This window comes from Muscardinus avellanarius, assembly GCF_963383645.1.
Source record: "Muscardinus avellanarius genome assembly, chromosome: 3".
Lineage (NCBI taxonomy): Eukaryota > Metazoa > Chordata > Mammalia > Rodentia > Gliridae > Muscardinus > Muscardinus avellanarius.
This window is the reverse complement of record NC_137788.1, coordinates 100,220,124-100,233,065: the sequence shown is the minus strand read 5'-3', so window position 1 is coordinate 100,233,065 and position 12,942 is coordinate 100,220,124. Positions and strand designations below refer to the sequence as shown.

The following is a 12,942-nucleotide window of genomic DNA, read 5'->3' as shown; positions in this document are numbered from 1 at the left end:
TCTATTACAACTGTGTTTCAAGAAGTACAGGCAAACCCTTTTGAAACAACCAGATGAAAAATTTGCTAAGCAAAGAAGAAATAAAACCAAACAGAAAACTTAGAACTGAAATATACAATAATGAAACAAACAAATAAACAAATCTGGATTGGCTTAGTAGCAGAATGGAGATAACAGAAGAAAGTGTAAGAGAACCTAAAGATAAGTCTACAAATGTTATCTAATTAAAATTAACAGAGCCTCAGAGACCTGTAGGGTGGTGCAAACATACTTTAAAAGTTGTCTCATCAGAGTTCTAGAAGGAGAGAAGAAAGGGCTTTAGTGCCGAATAAGATATATTAGTTTCATTTTTCTACAACTGGATAACCAGTTTTCCCAACACTATTTTGGGATAGCAAAACACTCCCATAGCTCAGGAAATTAAAACAACAACAACAATTAGTAATAATAATAATAATAATAATAATAATAATAATAATTAGTGGAATGGCATTAAACTAAAAAGTTTCTGCTCATCAAAGGAAACCATCAAGAGTTTAAAGAGAAAGCTTAAAAATGGGAGATATTGCCAGGCATGGAGGCGCATGCTTGCAATCCCTGCGCTTGGGAGGCTGAGACAGGAGGATCGCACGGGTTCGAAGCCAGCCTCAGCTACTGAGTGAGGCTCTCAGCAACTTAGTGAGACCCTGTTTCCAAATAAAAATATAAAATAGGTCTGGGAGTATAGCCTGGAGGTAGAAAGCCCCTGGGTTCCACTCCTAGTACCACCAAAAAAAAAAAAAGGGAGATATTTGCCAGCTATCCCTCTGATATATGACTAATATCTAGATTATACAAAGAACTTTAAAAGACTTTACATTAAAAAAACAATAAAAATGGGCAATTGAATAAACACTTTACAAAAGAAGAGATACAAATAGCCAATAAATACATAAAAACTTTCAACATCATTAGCAATCGAGAGATGCAAATCAAAACTACACTTAGATTTCATCTAAATAATAGAATGACAGTAATATATGCATACCCACGTTCATAGCAGCATGATTCACAATAGCCAAATTATGGAACCAACCTGGATGTCCATCAACAGATGAATGGATTACAAAATTATGGGATATCAACATGATGCAATTCTACTCAGCAGCAAAGAAGAACACAATTTTGTCATTTGCAAGAAAATGGAAAGACCTGGAGAACATTATGTTAAGTGAGATTTTCCAGTCACAGCAAGTGAAAGGTCATGTGTTTTCTCTAATATCCTGAAGCTAGGGAGTGATTGAGATATCAGAGGGGACTCCAGATAATGGAGGAGAAGCCTCAGTGGAGCCAGGGAGGTGTCTAGGGGAAGGGAAGGGGGATGAGTGAGGATCATTGAAGGAATTATTACCATAGGCTATGTGTACATTTGTGACAATATCAATATCAGTCTCAGAGAATATCAGAATCAGGGAACAGAGAATAGAGAGAAATCCAGGGACCCATCAAGGATTGTGTGCATGTATGTTACTGTCAACATGATTTACATTATGATGTGAGACTATAATGTACCAATGAAAGCATATAAGAAAAATACTTGTTTTTGTAAGTTAGAAATATAACCACCAGGTGGCAGCAGGATCCAAGGTTACATTTAAAAAAATGTAGGCAAAAAAGGAGGAGAGTCTGAAAAAAAGTGATTAGAAACATTTCCAGAGAGAAACACACCAAGTGCTGTATGCATGTACGGGATATCAACTCAATGCAATTCTACTTAACAACAAAGAAGAAGAAAATTATGTCACGATCACTCTGAATGTCATTAAGATGTATAATTACAATGCACTAACAAAATATATTAAAGATAATACTTTACTGCAAAAATCAAATATAAATCTTTTTCATTATTATTTTTTTTCATATTTATTTTTAATTGGTGCACTGTATTCATACATCATAGTGGGATACATACTTTTGTAGACATATATGCACACATTGCCCAGTCAGCCCCCACCCAATCCCCACCCCGTTCTCTCCCTATCCCCCCCTCCTATGCTTGGCTTAGTAGTTGACTTCTAGTATTAAAGCAATTTATCCAAAATTAAAAATGATAATCTCACATAACAGTTTCATTTGTCTGATACCAAGCTTTTGATGACTTAAAGATAACATTTCAATATTTCTTTTTGCTTTCTTTCTTACCAGAGAATCTATTTTTTTCTATTTTTTAGGTGAAACTATCATATATTTATATATTTATTTTTCAGAAAAAAAATCTATCCTAATATGGAATATGGACTCTAGGTACCCACATTGATCTTGAAAAAGAACAAAGCTAGAAGATTTTCTGATTCCAAACCATATAAAGCTACAATAATTGAAACAGTGTAGTACTATTCTAAAGGCAGATATATAAACCATTGGAGTTAAATAAAAGCCTAGACCTAAATTCTTCCCTATATTGTCGTTATTTTTGACAAGGTTTCCATGAACATTTGGTGGTAGAAATAATAATCTTTTAACTAAATATTGTTGAAACATAATAATTACATGGAAAAGAATAAAATTGGACCCTTACCTAATCCCATATACAAATATTAACTCAAAATAGATAAAAGACCCAAATATAAATTTTAAGACTATAAACTTTTAGGAGAAAATCTGGGTCATAAAAGCTCACAACACTGAAATTGGCAGTGATTTCTTGGTTATGATTTCAATGGCACAGGCAACAGAAGAGTATACAAACTCCCTAAAAAATAAAAAAAATATTGTATATCCAAAGACAATGTAAACAGAGTTAACAGTTACTAATAGAATGGGATAAAATATTTCCAAATGCTATATCTGAAGGTATATTAATATTCCAACTAGAAATCCTAAAAATTAACAACAATAAAGGCAAACAATACCCTTTAGAGATAGATAAAAGACTAACATAAGTAATGAATCTCCACAGATAACCAATCTTAGTTGTCTGTTGGATGGAAAATCTTGTTTCTCTAGTTCTGATGTGTGTTACCTATTTCTTCTTTGTAGTTAATCTCTTTGAGTATTTTCTCAAGTGCTGGTTTTGAAGACATAAATTCCTTCAGTTTCTGTTTGTCATGGAAGCTTCTTATTTCTCCATCTAATTTGATAGAAAGTTTTGCTGGGTAGGAAATTTTTGGCTGGAAGTTATTTTCTTTCAAAATTGGGAATATGTTACTCCAAGCCCTTCTGGCTCTCATGACTTGGTTTGGGAAGTCTGGAGTGATTCTAATTGGTTTGCCTCTGAATGTCACTTGGCCCTTTGCTTTTGTTGCCTTTAAGATTCTCTGCTTGGCTTCCACATTGGTCATTTTGACAATTATGTGGCGTGGAGATCCTCTTCTCTGATCCTGTCTAAAGGGAGTTCTATAAGTTTCCTGGACCTGCGTATCGACCTCTTGCTCTATGTCTGGAAAATTTTCTGCTATTACTTCCTTGAAGAGATTGTTGATCCCTTTGGTTTCACTCTCTTTTCCCTCCTCTATTCCAATTATTCTTAGGTTAGCTCTCTTAAAATGGGCCCATATTTCTTCAATATCAGATTCCTGCTGTCGGATATTTTTTCCTAGATTAGAAACTATGCGTTCATTTTTGGAATGATCATCTTCTAAGAGCGAGATTCTGTTCTCCATGTGTTCTAGTCGGTTGTTTGTGCTTTGAATTGAGGCCTTTACTTCATTAATTGCATCCTTTATCTCTTTTTGGCTCTCTCTGAGTTCTTTTCGAAGCACCTCTATTATTTCTACAGTTATTTTCCTGATTTGATCTTCTAGAAATCTCTGATTTTCTGTTTTATCGGGTTCTGATGTTGTGGGGTTGTGAGCATTCATTGCTCCAGTATTATTCCTCTTTCCCATGATTTCGGAAGTTTGTGCCTTCTCTGGGTTCTTCCCTTGGGTCACTATGACTTCACTTAAGGTGCTCTGGATCTCGAGTCAGTAGTATCTCAGACCCCACTACTCCTTTACTGGGTTGTATCACAGAGTCTCCAACCCAGAGAGTCGATAGAGGCTGCTTTAGACTGTGGGGGGGTGCCAGGTTGCACGTTCTCCTATGGTGTGATATCACTGCCACCGCCCCTCTCCCACTGGGTCAAGTCCCAGTGAGTACAGTACTGGGATTTCTCCTCTGTGGCCCGCAATTTGACTCACTGTTCTTGAGTACACAGATGTAGCTGTAGTGAATTCGTTGCTGCTGCCGCCGGTGGCAACATGGCGCCGCTGCTACGCCCTCGGCTGTTGGGCTGGCGTTTTTTTTTTTCTTGGTTTTGATTTCCACTCTGAATCCCTGCAGCGTGTGCTGAGCTCACACACTGGGAGCTTTAGATGTCCTCTGCGCCGAGAAATCCCGCCTGGCTGTTCTGCAGTGGCTCCCCTCGGCTTGCTGTGGCCGTCCCGTGAATTCGCCAGCAGTATGGCGCTGCTGCCGTGTCTGCCGCGTCCTCGGGTGTGAGGATCTCCTCTGTGGCTCTGTTCTCAGTCCACTTTCTCTCTGGAGCCTGGTGATTTTTTTGTTTCTCTGGTGATGTTGTTTTCTGGCTTTGAAAGGCGCTGATTTTGTGGTAATGGATATTTGTTGTTAGCGGGGCTCTTAAGCCCCGCTTTTCTCGGTCGCCATCTTCCCGGAAGTCAATCTTTTTCATTATTATTGAAATGGATACCTTCATGTACAGTAAAGTTAAGACATATTTGAGAAGCTGAGGAGTATTTCAGGTTCAAGAGCATCCTCAGCAACTTAGCGAGACTCTAAGCAATCTAGTAAGACCCTATTTGAAAAATAAAATTAAAAAGGGCTGCAGCTCAGAGATATATCCCAAGTAACACACACACACACACACACACACACACACACACACACACACACGCAAAGATGGTTTGAGAACACTAGCTTAAGGGAGGCTTTTTTTTTTCTTTTTTTTTTTTTTTTTTTGGTGGTACGGGGTTCCTGGAAGCCCTTCTACTGCCCGGGCTACACTCCCAGACCTATTTTACATTTTTTAAAATTTGAAAACAGGGTCTCTTAAGCCAGCAAGGCTGGCTCCAAACCAGTGCAATCATCCTGTCTCTGCCTCCCAAGAGTGGGGATTACAAGCGTGTGCCACCACGCCCGGCAGAAGGAGGCTGTGTTTTGATAGAAGTTCTGAGTTCAGACAAACTGGACTTGAAATCCCAATTCTACCTTTTATTACCTGTGTGATCTTGCAGAAGTTAAGCTCTCAGAAGGGTGTTGCCATGGGCAAATGAAATAGGTGCCTGGAACAAATTTGGTGTTTAGTAAGTAAAATTTGTGAATTCCTGTGGATCAATTTCCTCTCCATCCTTAACACCAGGATTGGTTGCTCTTTATAAAGGTGATGTGCCTTTCTTTGCAGTTTCTCTATTTCAATGAAGCCTTCAGCTTACGCCACTTAAAAATATCCTGTTCCTCTTTGACATGGGCTCCCCCAACTTGTGGGTGCCCTCTTCCTATTGCCACATCCCGACCTGCTGTGAATATACCACCATCCCTCCATGCCCAAGGATGGGACCAGAGAAAGTGCAGAGCCAAAATTTGAGTGCAGGCTTAAAATTCGAAGCCCAGAGTTCTTCACGCATACCCCCACCGCATCCCCCTCTTATCAGGGACAGCTAGAAATCTTGCTCTCAGTCTTTCAGGAGGCACATCAGCACTCCACATGACAAGAGTTGCCTGTTCTGCAGACAGCAGATATAGGCTAAGGTTTCCATTCCCTTCACTGTTTCTTCCTCTCAGCTCGGTGGCTCTGAATTCCTGACACCTCTGAGAAAACCTGTCCCTCAGGGAATAGTGGATTGGAAGGAAGATGGGCAATGTCTTTCATCGAAGGAGACAGACTTTTCTGGTGCTATCACCATTTGTCTATACTACAAAGGATCTGAGAGTGATACCCTAGGCTTTGTCTCTTACTGACTTTTCTCCAGTTGTCACTTGGGCCTTAGGGTCCTAGTGGGCTGGAGCTTTTTTGTACCACTGGTAGCTTCTCACTCATTGGTACCCAAACCCATGCACACCTGCCATCTGTTTTTACTAAAAGACCTAAGAGGGTGCTAAAGTACCTTCCCAGTAAAAGATAAGGTAGACCACACTTAGTGCCAGCCCTGAATGAACTACACTTGAGTTATTTTAATTAATGTTGGAAAGAAAGGAGCCTGCCTTCCAGACTAAAGTATCTAGATATGTATTTTAGATGTGGATGCTGTGGGTTCTGACCTTTATACTCCCAGGCTAGCTGTAAGGCTTCAGGGGTCATTCAGACAGGAACAGGCCCAATCCACTAGCTACCCTGGGGAAATTGCAAGCTTGGGCCAAGCTCAAGGCACTAGAAGATGAGTTCATGTTAATTCCCATTATATTCCCCCAGTACCTGCAACTGACTGGCACAGAGTAGAAGCCCAATATGTATGCTGACTGACAGATTAAACAGACGATGTAATGGAAAGGGGCCATTTATGTGTGCTTTATGTTAGCTGGGGAAAGGCAACCAAAATAGGGCCTTTCTACTCTGTGCCAGGGAACTTAAACAACAGAAGGATGATCCTAAAACATAAATGTTTTAGCCTGCCTTTAAGCATCCTCTGTATCTAGCAAGCCCAAATCCCATCCAGTGCTTGACACGTATAGGCTAACAGCCACCTATTACCAGGCTAGGGTAGGACATATAGAATTGGTGTCTGGAAATTAGGATAGAGGGAGGGATCCACAAGTACTTCACTAAAATGGAACCACCTAACTGAACACCCAGTAAGAGTGCACCCCTCCCCAGACCACAAACCAGTACATGAAGACAGAACACTTGAAACCAGTCTTTATACTAATATATACTAGTTACGGGCCCCTTGCCCCTCCCCGGGCCCTGGGTGGTGGGCAAGAGGGCCATAGTAATGCATAAGGAAAGCGGCTCTGTCCTCGATCCTGGAGATCCTGTGGGCAGGAGGAGCATGTGAAGGAAGTGACCACTTCTCAATTGTAATAGAGGCTCAAGTAGACCACACGGTTCCGATGCTTTCTGAACTCTTTGTCTGTGGACAACTGCAATGGAAGAACATTGTCTGACTTAATATTCTAATGAGAAGCCTTTGTGTCTCATCTTCCTGGATCTGCAAAATAAAACTGCACATTACAGCCTTGTGGCCCTAACTGAACCCCAACCCCATAGAAATCTACGCTTAGTAATCCTCTCAGCATGTGTGTGCACATCTATTCCTTATCATCTTACTGTGGCATAGTATAGTATACTGTGGCATAGGAATCACTTGCTACTTGGTAAATGTTTTAGTAATTGGTAGGCTTCTTGAAGACAAGGATTATATGTTTAAATCTTGAATGTTACCTATAGGGCCTAGCACAATGATACTAATACATTAGGCATTTGATAAATATTTGTGAACTAATCCTAAATTCCACTAGGAAAAAATATACCTCTAGAATTATGATAGTTAACATGGATGGAGCATATACCATCAGGTACTGTGTTAAATGATTTTCCACATAATCACAATTATTAATCTTTACAGCCATATCAGATCAATTCTATTACTATATTCATTTTAAAGACAAAAAAACTGATGTGTTCATAGATATGGTGGCATGTACCTGTAGTTCCAGTACTTAGGAGGCCGAGACAGGAGCATTGCAGGTTTGAGAATGGCCTCAGCAACTTAGTGAGACCCTCAACAACTTAGTGAGATTCTGTTTCAAAATAAAATTTAAAAAAGGGCTGGGGGTGTAGCTTGAAGATATAGTGCTCTTGAGTTCAATCCCTAGTATAAGAAGAGAGAGAAAAGATAAGAAAAGAAAAACCAAAATTTAGATAGGTTAAAAGATTGGCCTAAGATAACACAGTAAGTCTATAGTGGAGCTAGTATTTGAACCCAGGTAGTACTGTCCCCAGAGTCCACACTTTTAACCAGAACGCTCGACAACACTCTGATAACACCGAAGTGGGGAGCCAGAAGGAGCACTGCATTAGGAGTCATGAGGTCTGGATTACAGTGACACGACCTGCACAGATCATTTCCTCCTTCTGAGCCTCAGCATCCGCCTCTGTCTTAGAGGTATATTTTTACTGTATCTACCCTAAATGATTATTTGAGGATCAAATAAGAAAATGTGACTTTTGGTCAGTTATATACGCCTTTAAAAAGCCAGTGACGGGACAATGGGTGGAACTGGAGAGCATCGTGCCAAGTGAGATCAGCCAGACTCAGAAAGTCGAGGGTCACGTGTTTCCTTTCATATGTGGAAGGCAGAGAGGAAAGGGGAAAAAAGAGACCTCATGAAAACAGAGATCAGTAGAGTGTTGCATGGGGACTGAGAGGGAAGAGGGGAAGAAAGGGGGGGTGGGAGAAGGGGACAGACCAAACGTTGCTCCGTGTGTGTTTGAGTGGGTCACTATGGCTCTATTACGTACTTATAATAGAACAAAAATAGTTAAGACAATCTAATGAAATTGTGTAATTCTCCAAAAAGATCCTCATAATCATTTACATATAATATTGTGCATATAAATCCAGGGGACCATGAATTTTCTTTTTTCTTTTTTTTTTTTTTTGGTGGTACTGGGGTTCCTGGAAACCCTTCTACCTCTGGGCTACACTCCCAGACCCATTTTATTTTATTTTTTATTTGGAAACAAGGTCTCTTACACCAGCGAGGCTGGCTTCGAACCTGTGCGATCCTCCTGTTTCTGCCTCCTAAGCGCGGGGATTACAAGCGTGCGCCACCACGCCCGGCAGGACCATGAATTTTCTGATGTCCATTTACAGGCTCCTGGTTAAGAGCCCTATTACATGTGAAAGTCCTAGGTGGAGTGGTCCACGGAAGTTCAACCTCATTACCTCAGCTTTTAGGGTTCTTTTCTGTAAGCATGGAATCTGAGCCCAGTCTGGAGATCCAAATTTCATTGGCCAAGTGACTTTCGGGGGTGGCTTCCTCTCTGGATTGTATGTACCAGGACTAGAAAAACAAACAACAAACAAACACCATGTCTAGTGAGTTAGTGACAACATGAAATCTACCAGTAGCATGACCATCCCTAAGCAAGGCCTAACCTTTTGGGAAAAGGCCCCTTTTACCACGTATTCACTCCCGGAAGCCTCACAGTTTGACTCAAAATTAAATGGTTACTCTCCCTACTTATGCCAATATTTTCTTGTATATTTGCTCCACATTCATCTGGACTCTAGGATTAAGCTCTAAGAAGCCAGAAGCCTTATATAAGTGATGGATTTATTGCAAGGCCTTTGGGACCTACAAAACTACCACATTGGACACACAAAACTACAAAACTGGCACATTAATAAATATTTATTAAATGAAGAACTGTGATTCTGTAAGTATACAGTGTCAGAGACCTGGGACACAAGAGATTACCTATTTAAAAAAATAGGTGGCTTTAGCCGGGCGTGGTGGCGCATGCTTGTAATCCCCGCACTGAGGAGGCTGAGACAGGAGGGTCGCATAGGTTCGAAGCCAGCCTCAGCTACTTAGTGAACCTCTCGGCAACTTAGTGAGCCTCTGTTTCTAATAAAATATAAAATAGGTCTGGGAGTATAGCCCGGAGGTAGAAATAGAAAGCCTCTGGGTTCCACCCCCTGTGCCACCAAAAAAAAATAAAATAAAATAAAATAAAAAATAGGTGGCTTCTTATTTAGTCAGGATGATTTGGATGAGATTCCTGCCTTGTCTAGTTCTTTTCCTATTGATTTTTTATTGAATAGCACTAGAAAAGAGAGCACATACCCAGGGTAAGAAGTTTTCTTCGCATAATCCCTAAATCGAGGCATGGAAACATTAAAGGGAACAAAACTTTTTTTTTGGTTTTCCTCCCAAGTCTTTATTTTCTGGTACATTCCTGGATAAAGTGTAATATCCTGTTACCAAGAAAAAAGTTAATGTGTTAGAGGGTTGATATTAATATTCATAAAGCTTTCCGGATTAAAACACACACACACACACACACACACACACACACACACACACACACACCAAAATCATCCTCTTTCCTCTTCCTAAATCAGCTAGGGTTCAGCTCCTTCAAGATACAGACATAGTGGGAGGCTGAGACAGGAGGATCATTGCTCACAGAAGACAGCCTCAGCTATTTATAGAGGCTCTTTGCAACTCAGTGAGACCCTGTTTCAAAATAAAGAATAAAAATTCAGGCTAGGGGTATAGCTCAGAGGTAGAATGCCCCTGGGTTCCATCCCCAGTACTGAAAAAAAAAAAAAAAAAAAAGACACAGACATAGGCCTATGTGGGTAGAAAACCATGATGCAGGTGTGAATCAGCCACCTAGTGAGTAGCTTGTAGAAATGAACCCAGGATGTGTAGAGAACCAAGGCAACAGGGTACAGGCTGTATGCCCATTGCTCCATTGAGAGTTCTTAGAGCCAGGAGCCTTGGTTCTTGAGCTTATGTGTAAAGAAGCATTTAACAACAGATTAGGATCCTTGGATTGGGGGATGTAGCTCAGTGGTAGAGTGCTTGCCTACTATGTGCAATCCTGGGTTCCATCCCCAACTACCCCAGTAAAAAGAAAGAGAAAGACTGATTGATTAGGATTGGATTTCAAGTTAATCACATAAAAGGATTAAAAGTTGCCGGGTGTCGTGGCACACACTTGTAATCCCCGCGCTTGGGAGGCTGAGACAGGAGGATCACGCAGGTTCGAAGCCAGCCTCAGCTACTTAGTGAGGCTCTCAGCAACTTAGTGAGACCCTGTTTCCAAATAAAATATAAAATGGGTCTGGGAGTATAGCCCAGGGTAGAAAGCCTCTGGGTTCCACCCCTAGTACCACACACAACACACAAAAAAAGGATTAAAGGTTGGAATTTGTTTTTTAACTGACAAGACAATAAAATGTACAGGAACACAGTTTTTAGTATTTTAACACTCAGGGATCTCAGTACCAAAGCCCTGTGTTGGGAGTGTTTCTTCAGCTAACTGTTCTCTGTTGTCCCCAGGACAACCATTCATACATTTGCAGTGCTAATACCCAAGTTCATGAAGCAACACAGATCATTCTAAAATCCCAGCGTATTACCTTGGTAATTGGCTTAAATCTTACAGCTGTTCTGGCTCCAATAGCATATCCCTTTGTGCTGGTTGGAACCTTAGACAGGTTGTATGCCAAGCCATACCACTTCGAGGGGTAAATAAGGTATGAGAGGAGAGAGAGAAGACAAACATCAATAACACAGCCAGACAACAGCTCTCAAAATTAAAACCTTCTCGGTAACAGATGGCTAGCTCTTTCTTGTCTTGACTCCTTCAAAGTCAAAACCATATAAACAATGACAAAAAAATGACACGTGTAACTCTGAAAAGGGATATGGTTGGATCAGTAGAATACATTTCTTTCCATTCCAATGAGTCCCGACTTCTGAATCCCACAAGGGCTGAACTTGCTCCCAGGAGCAGAACTCAGCCTCAGGATGAAACTAAGGGATGGAAAAGGGCATTGGTACAGAGGCCTGTGAGGTGGGGATGGAATGGGACGACATGTGCCTAGATCGGGGGAGTTCGGTCTTGCATTTAGCAGGAACCTGAAGGGAGGAGCCATCGTCCTTTAATCTGTTTTGGATGGGAAAATGGTGGCTTCCCGGGGGAACTCTCATATGGGGTGACCCAGAAATCAAAAATTTTTTTCCAGTTTTTCTTCCAGGAGAAAATTGGGTATCCTCCTATAGCCAGGAAACGGATACCTACTTAAGGGGACGTAGATACTTACATCTTCTGCTATGTAACACCCAGGCCCTCGGTGGGGTGCTCCCCTTACAGGGAGGAACTTGTTTCCCAACCGGTCTTGAGGAAAGTGGTGAGGAAAAAGCTTCCTCCCTTGACATGATCCAAAGGAGTAGTTATGCACCTTCCCTAAAGATCAAGAAAGAGGACAAACTCCAGGTGAGAGAAAGCACTGTCCAGCGAGAGTCGTGGGGGAGAGTGAGGACGGGCCCCAGAAGCTCCTGCAAAACCCAGACCGAAGCCCCCCCGAGGGCCGGAGGGCACGTGCTCGCCCTTCAGCTCGCCCAGCCCGGCCCCCTTCCCGCGCCCTGTGTCCTGACGGCTCCGCAGCCTCCTCACCAACTCTGCCGAAGCACATCGCGCGCAGCTGAGGCTCGCACTTGTGTACTGCGTTGCCAAGGGAACGGCCCTGCGGCGGAGCTCTGGGCGCCGAGCGTCCCAGGCGCAGGCGCAGCCAGCGAGGCCGCCGGCCAGGAGGGCGGCGGGATCCCCAACTCAGCCCCTGGGTTCCGGGAGGAGGCGCTGCTGAGCCCAAAGCAGGAGGGGCTGTGTGGGTGCGGGGTGCAAAGGGCGTGGGAATGGGCCACAGAGAGGTGCTGTAGGGGTGGGGACTGTGGGGTTCAGAAAACTCCCAAGTCAGGACTACACGGATCTGGAAGGTAGGAGATGGTGTGGGAGGGCGAGCGCCAGGGGAGTGCAGGCGGCCGCAGCTGGAAGCCAGTTGGGCATTAGGGACCTTATAGACCCATTTTTCTTTTTCTGGAGGCCTTCCAATCAGGTTGCCCCTTTCATCGTGGGGTGGGGGCGTGGGGCAGGGACAGGCACGGGGCATTAAGAAGACCCTGGCTTTGAGTAAGTGTAGTGGAATCCCAGAAATGCTTAATAGTTTTTGAAAATCTTGGGCAGACCTTTAATTTCGAGGCTCCATTTTCCCTGTAACCAAATTGGGACTAATTGTTCCTCTTTATTGGATTTCTGAGAGGATTAAGGTAATAGAGTCAGAGCAGTGCACTGCAAGGGACTTGGTAGTTGATTTGCAAGAGGATTGTTGATGATAATAATCAATTTATGAGCATGCCCATCCACCCAATCCCAAGAAAACACACCATGGTGCGCATCGTTGACTTCTTTACTTTGTCCTGGGTGTTAATGTTAACTTGTTTTCACTA

General features: G+C 42.3%; 1 protein-coding gene across 1 annotated transcript; it reads right to left on the bottom strand.

The window, feature by feature from the left end:
• Positions 1-6,987: 6,987 nt before the first annotated feature.
• On the bottom strand, positions 6,988-12,605 carry CIMAP3 (ciliary microtubule associated protein 3; the record flags this gene model as incomplete). Its single annotated transcript, XM_080691498.1, has 6 exons — positions 6,988-7,056; positions 8,865-8,982; positions 9,769-9,899; positions 11,073-11,171; positions 11,760-11,902; positions 12,038-12,605. The coding sequence occupies 6 exons, from the start codon at positions 12,603-12,605 to the stop codon at positions 6,988-6,990; spliced, it is 1,128 nt and encodes a 375-aa protein (XP_080547624.1).
• Between the last annotated feature and the right edge of the window lie 337 nt (positions 12,606-12,942).